The sequence below is a fragment of the Hemiscyllium ocellatum genome, chromosome 14 (assembly GCF_020745735.1).
Source record: "Hemiscyllium ocellatum isolate sHemOce1 chromosome 14, sHemOce1.pat.X.cur, whole genome shotgun sequence".
Classification (NCBI taxonomy): Eukaryota; Metazoa; Chordata; class Chondrichthyes; order Orectolobiformes; family Hemiscylliidae; genus Hemiscyllium; species Hemiscyllium ocellatum.
Window position 1 is genome coordinate 1,178,507 of NC_083414.1, and position 26,148 is coordinate 1,204,654.

General features: G+C 48.5%; 2 protein-coding genes across 2 annotated transcripts in view; both read right to left on the reverse strand.

Annotated features, from left to right (window-relative positions):
- qars1 (glutaminyl-tRNA synthetase 1) overlaps positions 1 to 7,237 on the reverse strand; it is an 84,775-nt gene extending 77,538 nt beyond the window's left edge. The window contains exon 1 of the mRNA XM_060835283.1: positions 7,086 to 7,237. Within this exon, the coding sequence (XP_060691266.1) occupies positions 7,086 to 7,211 (126 nt within the window). The 5' untranslated portion in view covers positions 7,212 to 7,237. The remainder of the gene's footprint in view (positions 1 to 7,085) is intronic.
- Positions 7,238 to 20,966: 13,729 nt separating this feature from the next.
- Positions 20,967 to 24,276, reverse strand: LOC132822443 (serine/threonine-protein kinase pim-3-like). The gene is made up of 6 exons (XM_060835821.1): positions 24,189 to 24,276; positions 23,627 to 23,733; positions 23,259 to 23,309; positions 22,308 to 22,671; positions 22,020 to 22,196; positions 20,967 to 21,124 (listed from the first exon to the last, which is right to left on the reverse strand). Exons 1-6 carry the CDS (start codon positions 24,274 to 24,276, stop codon positions 20,967 to 20,969), a joined length of 945 nt encoding a protein of 314 aa, XP_060691804.1.
- Between the last annotated feature and the right edge of the window lie 1,872 nt (positions 24,277 to 26,148).

The following is a 26,148-nucleotide window of genomic DNA, read 5'->3' on the forward strand; positions in this document are numbered from 1 at the left end:
GAGCTGCCTCACATCCCACAAAGAGTACTCAAACCATCAAATGCAAACTCTGGTTTGGCTGATATGGTTTATTAGAAGCATCGCCCAGATCTCCCACAGATTTCTTCAAAAGATGGTTCAGTACCTTACACACACTGAAAACGACGCACTGACCCTGCCGACAGCACGGCACTGACCCCGCCGACAGCACAGAGCCAGGCCATCCATAAACCCCTATATCTGACAGCACAGAGACGGGTCATTCATAGAGTAGGTCTCGCTGATGCTGCAACTGTTTGTATCAAGTGTTTTTACAGCATTGAGAGGGGCCATTTAGCCAATCATGTTCATGCATCTATTCATATCCCCATTTTCCAGCACTTGTATTTTATGGTTGCAAAGTTCTCATATGAATACTTTGATTTATTGCAGTGATGTGTACCTAAATACAGTGAAAAGCTTTGTTTGTGAGCATCACAGGCAGATCATAGTAACAAAGGTCATATAGATCATAGGGTGTTTAGACAGAGTAAGGCACACAGACTACACTGCACAGGAGGTGCACAAAGCAAGATCAATATGAACAAGATCACATCATTTGAAGTTAGAGAAAAGAACATGAGTAATTTTATAGCCTTGGAATTTAGATTTAAAAGTGTGGAGCTGTTAAAATTAATATTAGAATAAGGTCTGCTGTTGGGAGCTCGTGAGGAATCGCTTGGTGTTTCTATAAGATCCCCCAAAATTCGTCTAAATTCCAATAAATATAATCCCAGTCTAGTCCGCCTCTCCTCATAAACCATGCCCTCAACTCCAGAGTCAACCTAGTGAACCTCCTCTACACCCCCTCTAGTGTCAGTCCATCCTTTCTCAAGTAAGGAGACCAAAACTGCACACACTACTCCCGGTGTGGCCTGAACAACACCCTGTACAACTGCAACATAAACCCCCTGCTTTTAAACTCAATCCCTTTAGCAATGAAGGACAAAATTCCATTTGCCTTCTTAATTACCTGTTGTACCTGCAGACCAACCTTGTGATTCATGCACTAGGACACCCAGGTCCCTCTGCACAGCAGCATGCTGCAATTTCTTTTACCATTGATGTAATAATCCTTTTTACAGGTATTCCTACCAAAATGGATGACTTCACATTTATTAACATTGTAATCCATCTGCCAGACCTTTGCCCTCTCACTTAAACTACATCCCTTTGCAAAATTGCACAGTCCTCTGCACACTTTGCTCTACCACTCACCTTAGTATTATTAGCAAACTTTGACACACATGGTTCCCAACTTCAAACCATGTACATAAACTGTGAACAATTGCAGTCCTGACACTGATTGCTGAGACACACCACGAGTCACCGATTGCCAACCAGAAAAGCACTCATTTATCCGCATTCTTTGATTCCTATTAGTTAACCAATCCTCTATCTGTGCTAATGCATTGCCCATAACACCTTTGCATATTAACCTTATACAGCAGCCTTTTGTACAGCGCCTTGTCAAATGCCTTTCAGAAATCTAGATACACTTTTCCACAGTAAACACTGATGCAAAATGCTCGTTCAGTACATCCCCCATCTCTTGCAGATCCAGGCAAAGGCCGTCTTGCTGATCTTTGAGGGGCTCTATTCTCTCCCTTTTGTCCTTAATGTATTTGTAAAAACCTTTTGGAGTCTCCTTAACTCCATTTGCCAATGCTATCTCATGTCCCCGTTTTGCCCTCCTGATTTCCCTCTTAAGTATAATCCTACCGCTGCTATACTCTAAGGATTCACACGATCTATCCTGTCTATACCTGACATATCCTTCCTTCTTTTTCTTAACCAAACCCTCAATTTCTTTAGTCATCCAGCATTCCCAAACCTACTAACCTTTCCTTTCACCCTGACAGGAATATACTTTCCCTGGATTCTCGTTATCTCATTTCTGAAGGCTTCCCATTTTTCAACCGTTCCTTCACTTGCGAACATCTGCCCCCAATTAGTTTTTGAACGTTCTTGCCTCATTCCATCAAAATTGGCTTTTCTCCAATTTAGAACTTCAACTTTCAGATCTGGTCCATCATTTTCCATCAGTATTTTAAAACTAATAGAATTATGGCCACTGGCCCCAAAGTGCTCCCCCACTGACACCTCAGTCACCTGCCCTGCCTTATTTCCCAAGAGGAAGTCAGGTTTTGCACCCTCTCTAGTAGGTACCTCTACATACTGAATCAGAACATTTTCTTGTACACACTTAAATTCCTCTCCATCTAAACCCTTTTGGAATATTGTGTGCGATTCTGGTCTTCTTCTTATCGGAAAGACGTTGTGAAACTTGAAAGGGTTCAGAAAAGATTTACAAGGATATTGCCAGGGTTGGAGAATATGAGCTATAGGGAGAGGCTGAACAGGCTGGGGCTGTTTTCCCTGGAGCACCGGAGGCTGAGGGATGACCTTATAGAGGTTTATAAAATCATAAGGGGCATGGATAGGATAAATAGACAAAGTCTTTTCCCTGGGGTGGGGGATTCCAGAACTAGAGGGCATAGGTTTAGGGTGAGAGGAGAAAGACATAAAAGACACCTAAGGGGCACCTTTTTCACACAGAGGGTGGTACGTGTATGGAATGAGCTGCCAGAGGAAGTGGTGGAGGCTGGTACAATTGCAACATTTAAGAGGCATTTGGATGGGTATATGAATAGGAAGGGTTTGGAGGGATATGGGCCGGGTGCTGGCAGGTGGGACTAGATTGGGTTGGGACATCTGGTTGGCGCGAAGGGTCTGTTTCTGTGCTGTTAATCTCTATAACCATATCTACTGGGTTCACGTTGTGCACCATGCTCGTAATGTCTTCACAGAATTCCAGTAGCTTAGTTAAGCATGACCTGCTCTTCATGAACTCATGCTGCATCTGCCCAACAGGACAATTTCTATCTAGATGCCCTGCTACTTCTTCCTTGATAATAGACTGAAGCACCTTCCCCCTACAGAAGTTAATAAACCAGTCTATAATTTCCCACATTTTGTCTACATCAGGTTTTACATAGTTACATTTGCTGTTTTCCAACCTGCTGCAACTGCCCCAGTGCGGTGAATTTTGGAAATTTACCACAAGTGCATTTGCTATTTCTCCCACCATCTATTTGAGTACCCTGGGATGTGTCACATCAGGTCCAGGCAATTTGTCTACCCTTAGCTCCATTCGCTTGCCCAACACTTCCTGTTCCAAAATGATTATTGTTTCCTGGTCCTCACCTCCCTTTGTCTCTTTGTCAATTACTAGCATGTTATTAGCATCCACCATTGTGAAGACTGACACAAAATACCTGTTCAATGCCTCAGCCATTTCCTCATATCCCATAACTAAATCCCCCTTTCATCGTCTAAAGGACCAACGTTTACTTTATGCACTCTTATTCATTTTATATATTTATAGAAGGTTTTGCTATCTGTCTTTATATTCTGTATTAGTTCCTTCTTATAATCCACGGAGTGATTCAGCTCTGAAGGTTGACTGGGGTTGTTTGCCTCGGAGCAGAGGGACTGGTTGAAATGTACAGAATTCTGAGGGGCGTAGACACGAAGATAGAACATTACAGCGCAGTACAGGCCCTTCAGCCCTCGATGTTGCTCCGCCCTGTCATACTAATCTGAAGCCCATCCCATCCACACTATTCCATGTACATCCATTTGCCTGTCCAATGAAGACTTAAATGCACTTAAACCTGGCGAATCTACTACCGATGGAGGCAAAGCATTCCATACCCTTACTACTCTCTGAATAAAGCAACTCCCTCTGACATCTGTCTTATACCTATCTCCCCTCACTTTAAAGTTGTGTCCCCTCGTGTTTGCAAGTATGGGAACAGCAAAAAGGCTCTCCCTGTCCACCCTATCTAACCCTCTGATTATCTTGTATGTCTCTATTAAGTCACCTCTCAACCTTCTTCTCTCTAATGAGAACAGCCTCAAGGCCCTCAGCTTTTCCTCGTAAGACATTCCTTCCATACCAAGGAACGTCCCAGTAAATCTCCTCTGCACCCTTTCTAAAGATTTCACATCCTTCTTATAATGTGGTGACCAGAACAGTACACAATACTCCAAATGTGGCCGTACCAGAGCTTTGTACAGCTGCAGCATAACCTCCTGGTTCCGGAACTCAATCCCTCTATTAATAAAGGCCAAAACACTGTATGAAGGAGAAAGTGAGGTCTGCAGATGCTGGAGATCAGAGCCGAAAATGTGTTGCTAGAAAAGTGCAGCAGGTCAGGCAGCATCCAAGGAACAGGAAATTCGACGTTTCGGGCATAAGCCTTTCCTGATGAAGGGCTTATGCCCGAAACGTCGAATTTCCTGTTCCTTGGATGCTGCCTGACCTGCTGCACTTTTCCAGCAACACATTTTCGGCCCAAAACACTGCATGACTTTCAGGGATCTGTGTACATGGACACCGAGATCTCTCTGCTCATCTGCACTCCCAAGAATCTTACCATTAGCCCAGTACTTTGCATTCCGATTACTCCTTCCAAAGTGTATCACCTCACACTTGTCCACATTAAACTCCCAGCTCTGCATCTTATCTATGTCTCTCTGCAACCTACTACATTCTTTGTCACGATCCACAACTCCACCAACCTTAGTGTCATCCGCAAATTTACTAACCCCCTTTCTAAGCCCTCATCCAGGTCATTTATAAAAATGACGAACAGCAGTGGACACTACACCGACCCTTGCGGTACGCCACTAGTAACTGGACACCAAGATGAACATGTTCCATCAACTACAACCCTGTTTTCTTTCAGTAAGTCAATTACTGATCCAAACTGCTATGTCTCCCACAATCCCATTCCCCCGCATTTTGTACAATAGCCTACTGTGGGGAACCTTATCGAACACCTTGCTGAAATCCATATACACCACATCAACCGGTTTACTCTCATCTACCTGTTTGGTCACTTTGTCAAAAATGTCAATAAGATTTGTTAGGCGCGACCTACCCTTCACAAAACCGTGCTGACTGTCCCTGATCAGATTATTCTTTTCTAGATGGTTATAAATCCTCTCTCTTATAACCTTTTCCAACACTTTACCAACAACTGAAGTGAGACTCACTGGTCTGTAATTACCAGGGCTGTCTCTACTACCCTTTTTGAACAAGGGAACCACATTTGCTCTCCTCCAGTCCTCAGGCACTATTCCTGTAGACAATGATGATTTGAAGATCAATGCCAAAGGCTCAGCAATCTCTTCCCTTGCTTCCTAGAGGATCCTAGGATAGACCCCATGCAGCCCAGGGGACTTGTCTATTTTCACAGTCTAATTGCTAATTCCTCTTCCTTATGAACCTCAATCTCTTCTAGTCTAGATACAAGTATCTCTATATCTTCCTCGCCAACATTTTCATTTTCATTTTAATTTTCTATAGTGAACACTGTCAAAAAATGTTTATTTAGTGCTTCCCCTATCTCCTCTGACTCCACACACAACTTCCCACTACTATTCTTGATTGGACCTAATTTAACTCTCATCATTCTTTTATTCCTGACATACCTGTGGAATGCCTTAGTATTAACCCTGATCCTATCCACCAACAACTTCTAATGTCTCCTCCTGGTCTTCTGAGCTCTCTTTTCAGGTCTTTCCTGACTTCCTTGTAATCCTCAAGCGTCTTAACGGAGTTTTCACATTTTGTCCTAACATAAGCCTTCTTCTTCTTCTTGATCAGAGATTCCACTTCCTTAGTAAACCACGGCTCACGCGCTCTATATCTTCCTCCCTGCCCGACAGGTGCATACTTATCTAGGACACACAAGAGCTTTTCCTTGAATAAGCTTCACATTTTTAATGTGCTCATCCCCTGCAGTTTCGTTCCCCATTCTACGCTTCCGAAATCTTTCTTAATTGTATCGTAATTTCCCTTCGAGTAAAAAATGAGGTCTGCAGATGCTGGAGATCACAGCTGAAAATGTGTTGCTGGTTAAAGCACAGCAGGTTAGGCAGCATCTCAGGAATAGGGAATTCGACGTTTCGAGCATAAGCCCTTCATCGTAATTTCCCTTCCCCCAGCTGTAACTCTTGCTCGGTGGAGTACACCTATCCCTTTCCATCACTAAACCTGACAGAATTGTGATCGCTGTCTCCAAAGTGCTCACCTACTTCCAAGTCTAACACCTGGTCGGGCTCATTACCCAGTACCAAATCTAAAGTGGCTTCACCCCTTGTTGGTCTGTCTACATACTGTGTCAGGAAGCCCTCCTGCACACACTGGACAAAAACTGACCCATCTATAGTAGTCGTACTATCGTGTCTTGCAAGGATGCCTGTCTTGAAGTTTTCCTCCTCTCTCTACAAGAATCTCAGGGAGTCCCTCTCCCACTGCAACTACTCTATGCTACTCTCTCCCCACCCCCACCCTCCTCTAGCTTATCTCTCCACGCTTCAGGCTCTGCCTTTATTCCTGATGAAGGGCTCTGGCCCAAAACGTTGATTTCGCTGCTCCTCGGATGCTGCCTGACCTGCTGTGCTCTTCCAGCCCCACTCTGATCCAGCATCTGCAGTCGGTGTTGTTACCCGGTGTGATCCCAGTCAGTATTTGGAAAGCTGAAGTCCCCCATGAGAACCCCCCCAGTCTCTCTCAGTCCTATCGAGAACCAGGAGAGACCAGGAGGAACCTTTCCCGTTGGTGGCGGGTTTACAGGAGATGTAGGCTCATATTTAACACGTGCATACACCTGTCTCTGAGCTGCCAAGGGCAAGGAAATAGGATCACATCTGTATCCAGCACAAGACTCGATGGGCTGAAGGGCCGCTGTCCGTGCGGTAAAAGCTCTGGCCCCGCCACATGCTCCGGGGACCCTCTCTCCCCCCGGGACCCTCTCTCCCCCCCCCCGGGGCCCTCTCCCTCTCCCTCTCCCTCCCCCTCCCCCCCCGGGGCCCTCCCCCCCCGGGGCTCTCTCTCTGGCTCGCGCTCTCTCTCTCACCCCCCCCCCCCCCGGGGCCCTCTCCCTCTCCCTCTCCCTCTCCCTCTCCCTCCCCCTCCCCCCCGGGGCCCTCCCCCCCCGGGGCTCTCTCTCTGGCTCGCTCTCTCTCTCACCCCCCCCCGGGCCCCCTCCCACCTGCTCGATGGCCTGGATGAGGAGGCCGCTCAGCGCCTGGTTCCTCAAGGTTTCCTTCGCTTTCTGTTCGCTCAGGCCGATCCCGCACAGCAGCGCGAGGCCCGAGGCCGCAGCCGGAGCCGCCATTACCCACTCTGACCCCGCGCTGACCCTGCCCCAGACCCACAGGCCCCGCCCCCTAGGCAACTAGCCAATCACCGCCCCGCTACACGGTTCCGCTCCTGGGACTAGCCAATCACTGCCCCGCTACACCGTTTCGCTCCAGGGACTAGCCAATCACTGCCCAGTTTAAGATCCCGCCCCCTAGATGTGACCAATCACTGCCCGCTACACGATCTCCCCTCCTCAGAATTTGGCCAATCATTCCCCGAAGTAGTCTCCGTGCACAGGCAAGTCCCGCCCATTCCGGCGCAGATGACCAATAGCCACTCGGACTGTGGTCGAGCCTCTTCAAATCTGACCAATCACATTCGTCTTCCTATCCCCGCCCACTACTGGCCGTGAGCAACACGCAGATTGACCAATCACGCGCCGATAGGATGACGCTCTTATTTCTGATTGGCTCAAGATGATCAATCCTGGTATGACCCACCAATCGGAGTGACAGTGTATTGCATCAGCCTGCACCAATTAAAGGTACAGTGTCCTATTCGAGGCCGTTCAGCCCATCAAACCCATCCTATATTTTTTAATGCTTCTCCTTGTGTTTCAGACCATTTAAAGTTCATCACAGTCCCAGGTCCTACACGCTTTATTCATCCTCAGGTAATTTCCCTCCATTCCATAAAACATGGGAGCAGAAGCAGGCCATTCAGCCCATCTGCTGCACCAATGATGTCATGGCTGATCTGATAATCCACTCCACTCTCCTGTCCTCACCTTTAATTCCCTCACGGATTAAAAAAAGCCTATTTAAGCCTTCAATATACTTAATGACCCAGCCTCGACAGCCCCTTGTGGTAAAACAAATTCCACAGATTTACTCCCCTCTGAGAGAAGAATCTTCTAGGAGAAAGTGAGGACTGCAGATGCTGGAGATCAGAGCTGAAAATGTGTTGCTGGAAAAGCGCAGCAGGTCAGGCAGCATCCAAGGAGCAGGAGAATCGACGTTTCAGGCATATTCCTGAGGAAGGGCTCATGCCCGAAACGTCGATTCTCCTGCTCCTTGGATGCTGCCTGACCTGCTGCACTTTTCCAGCAACACATTTGCAGCTCTGAGAGAAGGATACCCACATTCCCCATCTCTGCCTTAAATGTGTGACCATTATTCTGCGATGATGTCCTCTGATCCTAAACTCACCCAAAAGAGCGAATAAAGCCCTTCAGCATCTATGGAGAAAGAGCATGGATGCTGTCTGACCTGCGTGATCTCCAGCATTTGTTATTTTCAGTACAGATTTCAGCATATGCAGTAAATCTTTTTCTTCTGTATCTGCCCTGTCAATCCTCTAATAATCTTGTATATTTCAATAAGGGTGCCTTTCATTCTTGGAGAAAGTGAGGACTGCAGACGCTGTCATCAGAAAGGGCTTATGCCCGAAACGTCAATTCTCCTGCTCCTCAGATGATACCTGACCTGCTGTGCTTTTCCACAATGCCTTTCATTCTTGTATATTCCAATGAGTACTGAGTCAATTTACAAAAAGTCTCATAAGACATTCCCTTCAGACACATAGTGAAGATCTCTGGACAGCCTCCAATGCTAGTATATACTTAGAAATGGGACCCAGAACCGTGCACACTATTCCAGCTGTGGTTTACTAGTGCCTTATATGTGTTTTTTTTAACAAAATCTTTCTGTTTTTAATACTCCTGGCCTTTGAAATAAAGGCTGGAATTCTATTTAGAATATAGAGACACTGGTCAAAAACAATCACCTAACAATTCTGATCCCATTTCCCAGCACTTGGCCCATTGGCTCGTATACCTTGGCATCACAAGTGTACATCTACATACTTCTCGAATGTTATGAGACTTTCTTCCTCTACTGCAGTAATGGGCATTGAATTCCAGATTCCAACCACTCCCCGGACAGAAATGTTTTTCCTCACATTTCTTCTAAACCTTTGGCTTTTATCTTAAATCTATGCCTGCTGTCAATGATCACTCCATCAAGGAGAAAGTTTTGCCTTCCCAATTATCTGTGAAATTTAGATGGTCGCCTTTCCTGGATGAGGACTCCTAAATCCCTCTGTCTTGTAGTATTCTGTAGTTGCTCCAGTTTAAATAATCAAGTCTGCAGCCCTCCACAATTGGATCCTTTATTTAAAATTGTCTTTCCAAACCTCTTTCCCACATCTTTCTCTGAATGTTATCACAGCTACCACATTCTGCCAACCTGTCTACCCTCTTGAATTTTACCAATATCTTCCATATTTTTTTGTGAACTGTAAGGAGGATAATGCAAAATTTCAAATTTGAAAGTAAGCTGCAATCTTTACCGATTATTTAATTTTTGTTGTTAGTCGTGTGATGGGCTCCCTCAGGATTGTTCAGCAAATGCTGCACAATCACAGGCTCAAACCTGACTTTATTCCAATTATGCAACCTTGGATTTAATTTTCTGAAGGTACAACGGTGCTGAGCTGTTAGAGATTCACAGTTAATCAGATGTAGCTTGTTAACTTCCTCTCTACTGAGCCGCTATCTCACTAACCAACTCTCTGTTTCACTCAGTTGCTGGTTATTCAGCATTTTCTTCACAATAAGCCTGGCCATGAATGGACTGGATCTCTCTGGCATGGACTATATTCTAAGGCAGTTCCGAAGTGAAAAAAACTCAGCGAGTCATCCCATGAAGCTGCATGTGCCTGAGGTTTGTGTGAACAATCTGTGATGAGTCAGCTGATTTGATACGGTGTGCCTGGATGAGTTTCAAAATGTCAGTATCTTTGGGGCAGTTCAAGGAGATAGGCCATTCAGCCTATGTAGCCTGTGCCAGCCCCCACACTAGCAAACGGGCCCAATCATACTCACCCACTTTCTGTCTTCCTTCACCTACTTTGCCTTCAATCCCATTCTATCCAGTTCTTAGTGTTATCATCATCTCCATCTCACTCTGGGAGTGAATCTCACAGCCTCTGTGTGGGGATGTCTGTTGTAAATCTTTGAACACTTAATCCTCTATCCATGGTCCCACTGTGGAAGCAATCTATTCTCCCCACTCTGTCCCATTCTATCATAATTTTAAACACTCAGAATCATAGAATCCCTGTAGTGTGGAAAGAAACCATTCAGCCCATCAAGTCTGCACTCACCCTCCAAGGAGCATCTCACCAGATCCCTATTTCTATCATATTGTCATGTGACCTGGGATGTTCTCACAGAAACAGAACCAGTTTTTATTGTCTTTTGTTAATATTTGTAGTTCCCCATTCCAAACAGGTGGTCATAAGTCTGGCTTAGACCCTGTGTAAATCCTTCACAATCTTCCTATAGCATGGATAACCCATCCCTCTAACTGAGGGCCTACTGAGTTCATACAAGCTCTACATCACCTCTCAGCTTTAACAATGTACCAGCCTTAAATTCCTTTCACCTTGTACTTTGTAAACCTGAGCTGTAGCCTTGGATTTGACCGCATTTCCAACATCCCCCTGCTTTTGCCCCAGTCACCACGTCGTCACCTCCCTCAGCTTGACCAGATGCATCACCGTGCACTTATTGACCCTGAATTCCTGTTGATACTTTTTAAGCCATAGTAGTCTACTATTATAACACCCTCCAATTGATTCTCAGCTAACCCCACTGCCTTCACTAGGCTCCTTCCCATCTCCATCCAGTGACCCAGCACACACAGAACTGATCTGTTATCTTTATCAGTAACAAGGGAACCTGGATTGGAAATAAGGATCTGTGAGAGTGGGAAGAGAGGTAAACAAAAGAATCTTTACACAGAGGGTTCTGGAGAATCGGTGGTTGCATCATCACCTACCACTTGGACTGATGGCCTTTGATGCTCATTTCATCTGGAGTTCAGATAAATGGGGGAGATCCCATAGAGACTTATAAAACTCTAACAGGAGTAACCAGGGTAGATGCAGCGAGGATGTTCCCGATGGTGGGTGTGTCCAGAACAAGGGGTCACAATCTGAGGATTAAGGGTGAACAGTTTAGAACGGATATGAGGAGACATTTCTTCACCAGAGAGCAGTAAGCCTGTGGAATTCATTACCACAAGAAGTAGTTGATACTGAAACATTGAATGTATTCAAGAAGCTGCTCGATGTAGCACTTGGGGCAAATGGGATCAAAGGTTATGGGGAGAAAGCAGGATTAGGCTATTGAGTTGGACAATCAGCCATGATGGTGGAGCAGGCTCAAAGGGCCGAATGGCCGCCTCCTGCTCCTATCTACTATGTTTCTATCTCAAAAAGTGCCTCAGTGAGTGGGAGTATCATCACATGAATTAATGAAAGGATCATGACTGCAAATCAGGTAGACATTCTGACTGACCAATGGTGAAAGAGGACTCTCTTTGGTGTGTGAAGCCAATTGGTGATCTTAAAATCCTGTGATGTCAATGGTTTATGATTGTCAATTCCGCTGGGATTGGCTGGAGCCTGGAGTTCCACTGACCAATCACAGTGCCTCAGACCCCAGTCAACGGTTGAGTTATCATTGTAAGGCCACAGCTGAGTGAGTGACGATCAAAATAACTTGACCAGTTGATGCCTGTGACACATTTATTTTATTCAGTCATGGGACATGGGTGTCTCTGGCTGGGCCCAGCATTTATTACCCGTCCCTAGTTGCCCCTTGAGAAGGTGGGGGTGAGCTGCCTTCTTGACCCGCTGCAGTCCATGTGCTGTAGGTAGACCCACAGTGCCCTTAGGGAAGGAATTCCAGAATTCTGACCTAGAGACAGTGAAGGAACGGTGATATATTTCTAACTCAGGATGGTGAGTGGCTTGGTGGGGAACCTGCAGGGGCTGGTGTTCCCATGTTTCTGCTGCTGTTGTCCTTCTATATGGAAGTGGTGGTGAGTTTAGAAGGTGCTGGCTAAGAAGCCTTAGTGAATTACTGCTATCTGATCCCAGTTAGATGTTGCTATCCTGATACCTGCCCCCACAATGTACTGCCAGTGATCGAGGCTAGACCAGACGCTAGACGAAGCTGTGAGCTGTCAGAGACTTATTGAGAGAAAGACCTTCAACCCACACCCGGGGAGGGGTCAGTCTGAACTCAACAACTACTCTCCTAAAGCAGACAGTCCTCTGGAGGTGAAATCAGGAGATGAAGACGAGGATCAGACATCACCAAGAGTTTGTGAGTGTAGTTTGCCCAGTTTCCCTGTGAGCACAGGCAGATCTGAGGTCCTGATGAAGGGCTTTTGCCTGAAATGTTGATTTTTCTGCTCCTCGGATGTGACCTGACCTGCTGTGCTATTCCAGCACCACTCTAACCTTGACTCTAATCTCCAGCATCTGCAGTACCCACTTTCATCTAGATCCTAGGTTCGTTGGAGTGTTGACTCTCCCAGCAGGGGGCAGCCATCTCCACAGGACCGTCCAAATGTTGCCCTGGAGTTTATAGTTAACGCTGTGCAACCAGAGAAAGGTGAGGAAGAAGAAGGTGGTTTTACAGAAGTCAGGATAGCCAGATTGCACACAGCAGGATTCCACGGAAGCACCACTGTCACTATAACTACATAACCAGTTGTTTAAGGGATAAAAACTGAAAGAACTGTGGGAGCTATAAATCAGAAATAAAAACAGAAGTTGCTGGCAGCATCTGTAAAGAGAAATCAGAGGTAAAGTTTTGGGTCTCATGACCCTTCCTCACCGGACCCTGAAACATTAACTTTGATTCCACTTCACAGATGCTGTCTGACTTGCTGAGTTTTTTCAGTATTGTCAGTTTGGTTTGAAGGGATAAAGATTGCTTAAGAAACAGGGGTCAACACCATTCCACTTCCTCCAAATATTTGCAACAAGCAACAACATCAACCTGACCAGCAGCAGGATCTGTTAAACCTCTCATCTAAAAGACAGCAGCTCAGAAAATGTGGCACTCCCTCAGCACTGACCCTCCGACAGTGCGGCACTCCCTCAGCACTGACCCTCTGACAGTGCGGCACTCCCTCAGCATTGACCCTCCGACAGTGCGGCGTTCCCTCAGCACTGACCCCCTCCAATATTGCGGCACTCCCTCAGCACTGACCCTCTGACAGTGCGGCACTCCCTCAGCACTGACCCGCCGACAGTGCGGCACTCCCTCAGCACTGACCCGCCGACAGTGCGGCACTCCCTCAGCACTGACCCTCCGACAGTGCGGCGTTCCCTCAGCACTGACCCCCTCCGATAGTGCGGCACTCCCTCAGCACTGACCTTCCGACAGTGCCCACTCCCTCAGCACTGACCCCCTCTGACAGTGCAGCACTCTCTCAGCACTGACCCTCCGACAGTGCGGCACTCCCTCAGCACTGACCTTCCAACAATGTGGCACTCCCTCAGCGCTGATCCCCTCCGACAGTGCGGCACTCCCTCAGCACTGACCCCCTCTGACAGTGTGGCACTCCTTCAGCATTGGCCCTCCGACAGTGTCCACTCCCTCAGCACTGACCCTCCGACAGTGCGGCACTCCCTCAGCACTGGCCCTCCGACAGTGCAGCACTCCCTCAGCACTGACCCTCCGACAGTGCGGCGTTCCCTCAGCACTGACCCCCTCCGATAGTGCGGCACTCCCTCAGCACTGACCTTCCGACAGTGCCCACTCCCTCAGCACTGACCCCCTCTGACAGTGCAGCACTCACCCTCCGACAGTGCGGCACTCCCTCAGCACTGATCCCCTCCGACAGTGCGGCACTCCCTCAGCACTGACCCCCTCTGACAGTGTGGCACTCCTTCAGCATTGGCCCTCCGACAGTGTCCACTCCCTCAGCACTGACCCTCCGACAGTGCGGCACTCCCTCAGCACTGGCCCTCCGACAGTGCAGCACTCCCTCAGCACTGACCCTCCGACAGTGCGGCGTTCCCTCAGCACTGACCCCCTCCGATAGTGCGGCACTCCCTCAGCACTGACCTTCCGACAGTGCCCACTCCCTCAGCACTGACCCCCTCTGACAGTGCAGCACTCACCCTCCGACAGTGCGGCACTCCCTCAGCACTGACCCCCTCCGACAGTGCGGCACTCCCTCAGCACTGACCCCCTCCGACAGTGCAGCACTCCCTCAGCACTGACCCTCCGACAGTGCAGCACTCTCTCAGCAGTGACCCTCTGACAGTGCGGCACTCCCTCAGCACTGACCCCCTCCGACAGTGCAGCACTCTCTCAGCAGTGACCCTCTGACAGTGCGGCACTCCCTCAGCACTGACCCTCCGACAGTGCGGCACTCTCTCAGCAGTGACCCTCTGACAGTGCGGCACTCCCTCAGCACTGACCCTCCGACAGTGCGCCACTCCCTCAGCACTACCCCCTCCGACAGTGCAGCACTCCCTCACCACTGACCCTCCGACAGTGCGGCATTCCTTCAGCACTGACCCTCCAACAGTGCAGTACTCCCTCAGCACTGATCCTCCGACAGTGCGGCACTCCCTCAGCACTGACCCTCCGACAGTGCGGCGTTCTCTCAGCACTGACCATCCGACAATGCCCACTCACTCAGCACTGACCCCCCCCAACAGTGCGGCATGCCCTCAGCACTGATCCTCCGACAGTGCTGCACTCCCACAGCACTGACCCTCTGACAGTGCGGCACTCTCTCAGCACTGACCCTCTGACAGTGCGGCACTCCCTCAGCACTGACCCTCTGACAGTGCGGCACTCCCTCAGCACTGACCCTCTGACAGTGCGGCACTCCCTCAGCACTGACCCTCCGACAGTGCGGCGTTCCCTCAGCACTGACCCTCCGACAGTGCAGCACTCCCTCAGTACTGACCCTCCGACAGTATGCCACACGCTCAGTACTGACCCTCCGACAGTGCGGCACTCCCTCAGCACTGACCCTCCAACAGTGCGGCGTTCCCTCAGTTCTGACCCTCCGACAGTATGCCACATGCTCAATACTGACTCTACGACAATGCGGCACACCCTCACTATTGACACTCCTACTGTGCGATACTCCCTCAGTACTGACCCTCCGACAATGTGGCACTCATTTAGCACTGACCCTCCGACATTGCGGCACTTCCCCAGTGCTGACCCTTTAATAGTGCATCACTCATTCACTGACTATCCGACAGTGCGGCACTCCCTCAGCACTGACCCTCCGACAGTGCGGCACTCCCTCAGCACTGACCCTCCGACAGTGCGGCATGCCCTCAGTAGTGAACCTCCAACAATGTGGTACTCACTCAGCGCTGACTCTCTGACAGTGCGGGATCCATTCTGGCTAATATGCTCAAGTCTGTAGAATGGTGGTGGAATATGCAATCACATTTTGTCAGGTTTGGGTGCTGGGTCCACTGCAGTTTGTCATTTATATCAATGATTTGGATGTAAAAATAGAAGGCATAGTTAGTAAGTTTAAAGATGACATCAAACTAGATGGTGTAGTGGGCAGTAATGAGTTTTTCAGAGTGCAATGAGACTTTGATTTGATGAGCCAATGGACCACGGAGTTGCTGATGGAGTTTAATTCAGGTAAAGGCAAGGTATTGCATTTTGGTAAGGCAAACCAGGGCAGGACTTACAGTTTTTAATGGTAGGGTCTTGGAGAGTGTTGCCGAATAAAGAGACCTAGGGGTGCAGGTGTATAGTTCCGTGAACGTGTAGACAGGGTGGTGAAGAAGGCATTTGGCATGCTTGCCTTAATTGGTCAGAACACTGAGTTCAGGAGTTGGGACATCGTGTTGCGGCTGTATGGGAAATTCAGGAGACCACTTTTGGAATTCTGTGTACAATTCTAGTTGTCCTTCTATAGGAAGGATGTTGTTAAACTTGAGAGGTGCAGAAAAGATTTATGAAGATGATGCTGGCTGGGGCTGGATGGTTTGAGCTATAGGGAGAGGCTGAATAGGCTGGGCATCAGAGGCTGAAGGAGGACCTTAGAGAGGTTTATAAAATCATAAGGGGCATGGATAGATTAAATAGACAAGGTCTTTTCCCACAGTGGGGAAAACTAAAGTGCATACGTTTAAGGTGAGAGGGAAAAGATTTAGAAGGCACCGAAGGGACAGTTTTTTCATGCAGAAGGTGTATGGAACGAGCTGCCAGAGGGAGTGGTAGAGGCTGGTACAATTGCAACGTTTCAACATTTAGAAGACATCTGGATGGGTACAATATTGGTACCACAGCTATTCACGTTATACATTCATAATCTGGATGAAGGAACTGAGGGCTTTGTTGCTAAGTTTGCAGATGATACAAATTTAGACAGAGGGACAGCTGGTGCTGAGGAAGCAGCGAGCTGCAGAAGGACCTGGACAGGCTGGGAGTGTGGGTAAAGATGTGACCGATGGGATACAGTGTGGGAAAGGGTGAGGTTATACATTTTGGTAGGGAGAACAGGGGTCTGGACTATATGGGGTAGGCGGCAGGAAAATGAGGTTGAGAAATACACCAGCCATGATTGTACAGAGACTCTATAAGCTGAATAACCCAACTCTGCTCCAATACCTTATGGTCTTCATGGGAACTTTTCTGAACAAAGATTTTATTTCTTGACTTTTAAATAGAATTGAAATTTTCACCTGCCTTGAAGGCATTTGAACCTAAATTCCAACCCAGTAACACAAAACTGCCTTCCAATTCTGACATTTACATTCATTGCTGAACTATCTTAATTTAAATTGTCTTGTTGCAGGATGGAGAAGTGAGACAGAGGCTGTCACAGCATCAATAATTTAAATCAGGCTGATTTCCTTGAATGGGACTGTAGTGACTGTTTCTCAGGGATGCAGTAACTGTATATTTGCAATCTTTTAGTCAATGAATGATCACAGCGAGTCAGGCAGCAGCAGTGGAGAAAAAGCAAGTTAATGTCTCAAGTCTGGATGGCTTCATCAGAGCTCCGATGCAGGAGTTGACCTCAGCTCTAAAGAAGAGTCATCTCGACTCAATATGTGAGCTTGCTGTCTCTCCACGGATGCTGCCTGACCCGCTGTGATCTCCAGCATTTGTTGTTTTCCGGACAGATTCCAGCATCTGCGGTGATTTACTCCTAGTTAACCAGTGGTCTTTAGTTTGGAAGTTATATTGACTTTTATTTAATGTAAACTTTTTATTTTGATTTCAGGTGTGTTTTAGAGATATGCTTAAACCCTGACTAAAACAATTAGCTTTTCACATACCAAATTCAAATTTTATAAATGATCTAGAGGAAGGACTTGAAAGCTGGGTAAGCAAGTTTGCGGATGACACAAAAGTCGGTGGAGTTGTGGATAGTGAGGAAGGAAGTGGTAGGTTACAGCGGGATATAGATAAGTTGCAGAGCTGGGCAGAAATGTGGCAAATGGAATTCAATGTAGCTAAGTGCGAAGTCGTTCACTTTGGTAGGAATAACAAGATGATGGATTACTTGGCTAATGGTAGGCTACTTGGTAGTGTGGATGAGCAGAGGGATCTTGGTGTCCATGTACACAGATCTCTGAAAGTTGCCACCCAGGTAAATAGTGCTGTGAGGAAGGCATATGGTGTACTGGGCTTTATTGGCAGAGGAATTGAGTTCCGGAGTCCTGAGGTCATGTTGCAGTTGTATAAGACTCTGGTGCGGCCTCATCTGGAGTATTGTGTGCAGTTTTGGTCGCCATACTATAGGAAGGATGTGGAAGCTTTAGAACGAGTGCAGAGGAGGTTTACCAGGATGTTGCCTGGAATGGTAGGAAAATCTTATGAGGAAAGGCTGAGGCACTTGGGGCTGTTCTCATTGGAGAAGAGAAGGTTTAGGGGAGATCTGATAGAAGTGTATAAGATGATTAGGGGTTTAGATAGGGTAGATACTAAGAACCTTTTACCGCTAATGGAGTCAGGTGTTACTAGGGGACATAGCTTTAAATTAAGGGGTGGTAGGTATAGGACAGATGTTAGGGGTAGATTCTTCACACAGCGGGTTGTGAGTTCATGGAATGCCCTGCCCGTATCAGTGGTGAACTCTCCTTCTTGGTCATTTAAGCGGGCATTGGATAGGCATTTGGAAGTTATTGGGCTAGTATAGGTTAGGTAGGATTCGGTCGGCGCAACATCGAGGGCCGAAGGGCCTGTACTGCGCTGTATCCTTCTATGTTCTATGTTCTATGTTCATAAATCTTTTTCAAAGGAGCTCAGGATTGGGATAAAGACAAAACTCCAAATACATTCAGAGCCAAATGCAGCAGACAGACTGCACCCAAACCACTGTGACCATTTTTCTCCAAGTTCTGAAGAAGGGTCACAGGACTCAAAATGTTAATTCCAATTTTCTGTCCACAGTTGTAGCCAAATCTGCTGAGTTTCTCTCTCCCTCCCTCTCCTCCCCCACCCACCCATCTGCCTTTTTGATTCTCTCTCACTCCCCCTCTCGGTCCTGCCACCCTCCCATACTTTTCCACCAATGACTGCCTCTGGCTGGTAACTTAAACCTTTCCTGTAAATATATTAGCTGAAGAATTAAAAACCTGGCATTGATTTACCACAAACAGATGAGATGTCATCTGTAACTTTTAAATGCCCTTCAGTGAATCTGGTTTAACTCATGCTAAAGCTGAAAGTGCCATTGCTGTACCTGCCCTGAGTGTTGCATTTATGTAGCACCATTCAGAACTTTATTTAAAGCCCTTTGCAACATGTTTAGTGTTTTTTCCAAAAAAAATGAAGGGAGGAATCTGGAACATAAACATTCTAATTTGTCATACGGTAACCTCCAACCTCAGAAAATCCTAAGAATAATCAGCTGCTCATGCTGGTGTGGGTATCAGTCTTCTACAGTCCAACCATCTTCTGAATCAGGCTTGGTGGTGGGAGAGTGTAGCACAAATCTGCTGATACTCATACCTACTGCTTACAAACAGCACTGTAATAAGGGGGTGGAGTGCATTACAGATGCATTATTGGGTGGTTAAGAATGTGCACTGAAAGTTTGGTGTCCCAAGATTGAGAATGTACTCCAGAAGTATAATTCTTCAAAATCGGTTTCCAGTCCCGTGGTGCAGTGTCAGTAACCAGAGGACACAGATTTAACGGAGTCAGAAAGAGCTTTTTGATGGAGTGAGTTGTGCTGCCTGAAAGGTTTCACTGATAACTTACAGCAGGGACTCGAAGGAATAATAAAAGAGCAAGCATTTACAGGACTATGGAACAGAGTTGCAGGAAGGGAATTTAAAGACTAATGGAGTAGCTCTTTCAAAGTCAACACAGGCAGGAATAGAGAGACAGACAGACAAAATGCTGAGTGAGCTGGAACAATTGCCATAATTTCACAATTTTTGGCTTTATGGAGGCAACAGGCAGTTGGGGAACAGCTCTGTACCCCATCACTGGAGACAATTTACACACAAAATGCAAATGTCGAAACAATTAAATTTTTAAGATAGAAAATTTATTCTGCTGAAACATCAGAGCAGAACACCATACACAAAGGAAATTCAATTTTAAATATTAAATAAATAGGCTAATCATTCTAAAGTAAAAAAATATTAATTTCAATCTGGCAGATCCTGAACACAAGATAATGTGTGTGATTTTAGTGTAGCTAATCTCTGCAGAACACCACACTGATCCCCTGAAATGTACCATCACCATAATGTGAATCAGGAAATTACCCTCAATGCAACACTTTACCGTCTGCACCCAGCAAATGCAAGGCCATACCCTTTCCAGACGGTCTGTATAATGTCACCATTCTCTACCTCACTATTATGACTGAGGCAAAGCAAGATCCCAGCCAAACACCCAAGGATGATTGGATGGTGCTGAAGGCAGGAGCTCCAGAAGGAATAATGTTCCCTGAGCCAATCAGAATCCCAAAAAGAAGGAATCTTCCAGATTATGGCTTTCATTTAGTCACCATCTGAGCTCCCTACAGCTGCCAAAGCACTGTAAACAAACATTTACCAATAAAATAAATAAATAAATAAATAAATAATTGGAGAAATAAAGGCCTGAAAACTCTGAGCATTTCCAATTTTATACAAACACACTGGCTTCATTGTAATGACCAGAGTTCAGCTTCTTCCATAGCAACTGTTGCTAGGGACACAGGTTATCATCCCATCAACACCCATTACATGATAAACCATTACATTTGTTAAAATGATACATAGATTTTTCTTGATCAGTCTTACCAGAGACAGACCAGTCCCCACCAGTACTGTACCCCAGTGTTATACAGTGACAGGCCTGTCCCCACCAGTACTGTACCCCAGTGTTATACAGGGACAGACCTGTCCCCACCAGTACAGTACCCTAGTGTTATACAGTGTCAGACCAGTCCCCACCAGTACTGTACCCCAGTGTTATACAGTGACAGGCCTGTCCCCACCAGTACTGTACCCCAGTGTTATACAGGGACAGACCTGTCCCCACCAGTACTGTACCCCAGTGTTATAGTGACAGACCAGTCCCCACCAGTACTGTACCGCAGTGTTATACAGTGACAGGCCTGTTCCCACCAGTACTGTACCCATGTAATACAGTGACAGACCTGTCGCCATCAGTACTGTACCCCAGTGTCATACAGTGACAGACCTGCACTCCTTGGTGATGAGCCTGTACCCACTAGTCACTGTCCTCTTCAACAGGAGTCCTTGGTAAAAGTCAAGTGTTCCAAGTAGCTCTCTGGCTATATAATGCCAACGGTAACTTCAGTCCCCATGCCAGTAAGTCTTCTGCTGCGCTCTGCTGTGGCATCATTCTGTGCCCTGGTGTTCACCCTGAGGGTTGGTGGCCCTCACTCTCTGCTGGGGCTACCTCGATAGGCAACATACATAGTCTGCTGCCTAGACTCAGCTTTCAGGCTCCAGCAGATCACAAACTCTCGTGGCTGGAGCTGTCTGATAGTTCGAGGCCCTTCATACTCAGTTCCTCCGTGCCCTGCTTCATCCATGGGTGAGACAGGATCTGGTCCAGCGTCGGGCGGTCAGATGGCCGGAGAGACAGACACCACTGGATGAGATCTTGACACTCTAACAAAACCAAGAGAAAAGAACTGTCAGATTACACAAACAGGAACAGGCCATTCAGCCCATCCAGCTTGCTGTTATTAATACAATCATGACTGGTTAACATTTACTCACCCCACTGACAATCAGAAATCTATCAATCTCTACCTTAAACATCGAGAAAAGGTGTGTGACAGAGATGCGAACACAATGTGAGGAGTTGACCCATTGTAAACAGCTAGTGTGAGCACCTTTGCTACTACTGGACAATGTATGAGACAGAGTGGGAAGCTCATTACATTGAGATGTTGTGGGATGTGAATGTGCTGCTGACTGAGTGTGGCAGCAATGTAGCTGACAAAACAGACAGTCACTAATAAATCCAATCCAGGAATCCAAGTACACCCCTGGTGCATGGAGAGAGTGGAAATCACTTCTTTAGTGGTGAAGAGGAGAGAGAGCGAGAGAGCGAGAGAGCGGCTAAAAATTAGAAGGAAGGCTAGATAAACATGAGAGAGAAAGGAGGACTGCGAGCAGAGGAAACACTAGTACGCATCATGGTGGCACAGTGGTTAGCACTGCTGCCTCACAGCACCAGACACCCGGGTTCAATTCCCGCCTCAGGCGACTAACTGTGTGGAGTTTGCACATTCTCCCAGTGTCTGCGTGGGTTTCCTCCGGGTGCTCTGGTTTCCTCCCACAGTCCAAAGATGTGCGGGTCAGGTGGATTGGCCATGCTAAATTGCCCATAGTGCTAGGTAAGGGGTAAATGTAGGGGTATGGGTGGGTTGCACTTCAGCGGGTCAGTGTGGACTTGTTGGGCCGAAGGGCCTGTTTCCACACTGTAAGTAATCTAATCTAGTATCCTCTGTACATTTCAAACTGAGACTCAATTGTTCAAGCAGAGAATGAGACTTACCTGCAGAAAGAGGCCACCGAAAGGGGATACTTCCTTGTGTAATCTCCTCATCCTGTTCAAAGGGGATGTCTCCAAAGACCAGATCATACAGTAGAATCCCAAGTGACCAAACTGTGGCTGAGCGGCCATGGTAACGGTGATAGGTGATCCACTCTGGGGGGCTGTACACACGGGTACCTGCAACACAACACACAATGCAGGTTTGACTGTACACTCAGAGGCTCACGCACAGTGATACTGAGCTGTTGTAGCATGTAAAAGTGAGTGTGCAAGAGAGAGAGTATTTACCATCAAAATCTGTGTAGACCGTATCCTGTAGCAATGCTCCAGATCCAAAGTCAATGAGTTTGAGCTCATGAGTGCGAAGATCCACCAGGATATTCTCATCCTTGATGTCCCGATGGACCACTCCACAATGGTGACAGTGTTCTACCGCCTCCAGCAGTTGCCTGAAGAAAGCACGGGCTGTGTTCTCAGTCAGTGCACCATGCTCCGTGATATAATCAAACAGATCCTGCACGGGCTCTGGCCGCTCCATGATCAGGAGAAAACCATCAGGCTGCTCATACCAGTCCAGCAGCTGGATCACCCCTCGGAATCCAGTTGACACCTTCTTCAGCAGCACGATCTCCAGAGGGACCACAGATCCATTCTGACCAAACAGACAAATTAGATCCTTATCAATTTCCCCCTTTTGCAAGATAGAGGACATTAACCTCAAATAAATTACCCTCAAGGGAGGACTCCAGGCACCATTATCCCCAGAGATGACACACTCATCTCCCCTCTATCCTACCCGACGAACCCTGCACCTCTCCCAAGGGGAGGCTCTGCCAGACATGGCCCATATCTCCCCAGCCCTTACTCAGAGCCACATGCTCCAGCCTCACCCAGCAGCAGGTGGGACTAGAACAGAGACAGAGACAATTTTGAGAAGATGCTTGATAAGGTAGAACACTTTTAGACTACTTAATAAGATAAGAGCACATGGTGTTGAAGGTAGTAGATCAGAATGAATATAACATTGGCTAACAAGTGAAAGACGGAGGATAAAGGGGGCATTTTTTCAGGAATGGCAACCCCCAAGTAGAATGCTTAGGACTTACTGCTGCAGGTATCCCCTATCCCCTATCCCTGTCCCTATTCCAGCCTGCCCTGTGAGATTCTCTCAGGATCCCCGCCTGGGCAGAGTGCTGAGCCACATTGAGCCTAGAGTCAGGAGGTTGAGGAGATGCTCACCAGCAGCTTCCAGTCGGTGATCCGGTCTCTCGAGACATATTTGATAGCGACCTGGACACAGAGAGGGAGAGGAACTCGCATTAAGATGAGACAGCATGGTGTGTAGTCCCTGCTCACTCCGTCACCCCCACACCATCACCCCACCCACCCACCCCCCAAATACAGTCAGACAGCAGGGAAACAAACAGACCCTTCGGTCCAACCAGTCCATGCTGACCGCCTTCCCAACCTGTCTGCTCCACTTACCCGAACGTCTTCTTAACGTTTCAGCTGAACCTGAATCTAACTCTCCCTCTGGGAGTTAGACAGGGGAACCCCCACCCCACCCCAGCCCCCCACCCTCCCAGGGTGGACCACCAGATACTCACCGCTGCTCCGTCCGAGAGGCGGCTGCCGGAGTACACCGTACCAAACCCTCCGCTGCCCAGCACCGGGCCCAGCTCATAGCATTCCGCAAACCGGGGGCGGCTTGTCCCTGGGGAGGGGGAAGCAGAGAGACACATCACCGTCAGGGTCAGAGCGACAGCACCCACACTCCCCCCACACACTCCCCCCACCCCCAACACACACACACACACACACACTCCCCCCACCCCCAACACACACACTCCCCCCACCCCCAACACACACACACACACTCCCCCCACCCCCAACACACACACTCCCCCCAACACACACACACACACTCCCCCCACCCCCAACACACACACACACACACACACACACTGCCCCCACCCCCAGGCAATCCTCTCACCCCCACCCCCCGGGCAATCGTCTCACCCCCACCCCCACCACACACACACCCACACTCTCCCCACCCCCCGGGGAATCCCCTCACCCCCACAGGGACACAGCTTCCAGATCACACCCAGCAAACACATTGCCCCCCCCCCCGGATCTAACCCCCCCCGGGGTGTACCCGGTGCTTACCCGGTTCCCGCTCCTTGCCCGCGCCGCCGCCGCTGCTCCGGATGAATCTCTGCACCTTCCGAGCCGGAATCACTCGGGTCGTGGCCATTCCGCCCGAAATCCCTGCTGCCCTCCGGGAATCCTCTTTCGCTATGATCCGGAATCTCCGGTGAATGGCTATGGCTATGGCTATGGCTATGGCTCTGGCTCTGGCTCTGGCTCCTGTTGCTGTTCCGCGGTTTTAATCCCGGAGCCGGAGGTGCGGCTCATTCATAGATTCCAGGGACCAATCACAGCCGCGGCTCCACACGGCGGCCAATCAGAGGGCTCCGAACATGTAGCCGCTCCCACTTTACACAAACAACAGCCAATGACAGCTCGCGTCAGTGTACCGCCCCCTTTTAGGATCGGGGAGAATCTCCTTCCCTGTCCTGGGAGTGGGAGACCCTCTGTCCTGAGAGTGACCCCCTGTCCTGGGAGTGACCCCCTGTCCTGGGAGTGGGAGACCCCCTGTCCTGGGAGTGACCCCCTGTCCTGGGAGTGACCCCCTGTCCTGGGAGTGGGAGACCCCCTGTCCTGGGAGTGACCCCCTGTCCTGGGAGTGGGAGACCCTCTGTCCTGGGAGTGACCCCCTGTCCTGAGAGTGACCCCCTGTCCTGGGAGTGGGAGACCCTCTGTCCTGGGAGTGACCCCCTGTCCTGAGAGTGACCCCCTGTCCTGGGAGTGACCCCCTGTCCTGGGAGTGGGAGACCCCCTGTCCTGGGAGTGATCCCCTGTCCTGGGAGTGGGAGACCCCCTGTCCTGAGAGTGATCCCCTGTCCTGGGAGTAGGAGACCCTCTGTCCTGAGAGTGACCCCCTGTCCTGGGAGTGGGAGACCCCCTGTCCTGAGAGTGACCCCCTGTCCTGAGAGTGACCCCCTGTCCTGGGAGTGGGAGACCCCCTGTCCTGAGAGTGACCCCCTGTCCTGGGAGTGGGAGACCCTCTGTCCTGAGAGTGACCCCCTGTCCTGAGAGTGACCCCCTGTCCTGGGAGTGGGAGACCCCCTGTCCTGAGAGTGACCCCCTGTCCTGAGAGTGACCCCCTGTCCTGGGAGTGGGAGACCCCCTGTCCTGAGAGTGACCCCCTGTCCTGAGAGTGGGAGACCCCCTGTCCTGAGAGTGACCCCCTGTCCTGGGAGTGGGAGACCCCCTGTCCTGATGGATATTCCATTGTCTAAGTATCAGACAGTACAGATGGTGCCATCAAGTCAGCACCAACAAATATATCTCTATATCTACACTGGATCCACTGTCTCACACTGGGAAAATAAGCCTTGGTGGTTATGACATTCCAAGTACTTTGTAAAGATTGTGAGGTTTCCTGCTTCAGCTCCCCTCCCAGGCAGCACATTTCAGACCCCCTCCACCGTCTGGATAAAACAGTTTTCCTCAAATCCCCTCAAATCTCTTGCTCTTCACCTTAAAATTATGCGCTTCTTGTTATTGACCCTTCAACTAAATGGAACAGTTGTTTCCTATCCCCCCGTCCATGCCCCTCATGTGCATAAACTCCTCTATCAGTCCCCCCTCAGCCTTCACCGCTCCACAGTATACAATCCGAGCTTATCCAGTCTCTCTCCGTGATGATCTATCCTGGGTAACATCCTGGGGAATCTCCTCTGTTCCCCGTCTAGAGCAATCCCATCTTTCCTGTAGTGCAGAGAGCAGAACTGTACACAGTACTCCAGCTGTGGCCCGACCAGAGTCCTGTACAGCCCCAACATCACCACTCTGCTCTCATCATCCATACAGTGACTGAGAAAGGCAAGTGTTCAGTACACCTCTTAAGTGCACTGATACCCTGCCCTGCCATCTTCAGAGAGCTGCGGACAAACACAGCAAGACCTCTCTGTTCCTCTCAGCGTCCTCGTGTCATGCCATTCATTGAGTACTCCCTTGTCTTGTTCCTTCTTCCTTACCCTGATCAGGGTTAAACTCCATT

Coding starts and splice junctions, on each gene's coding strand:
- LOC132822443 (XM_060835821.1), bottom strand. CDS start 24,276: ATGGCCACGACCCGAGTGATTCCGGCTCGGAAGGTGCAGAGATTCATC. Junction 23,734..24,188: donor GGGCAAGGAGCGGGAACCGG/GTAAGCACCGGG, acceptor CCCCCTCCCCAG/GGACAAGCCGCCCCCGGTTT. Junction 23,310..23,626: donor GCCTCTCGGACGGAGCAGCG/GTGAGTATCTGG, acceptor CTCTGTGTCCAG/GTCGCTATCAAATATGTCTC.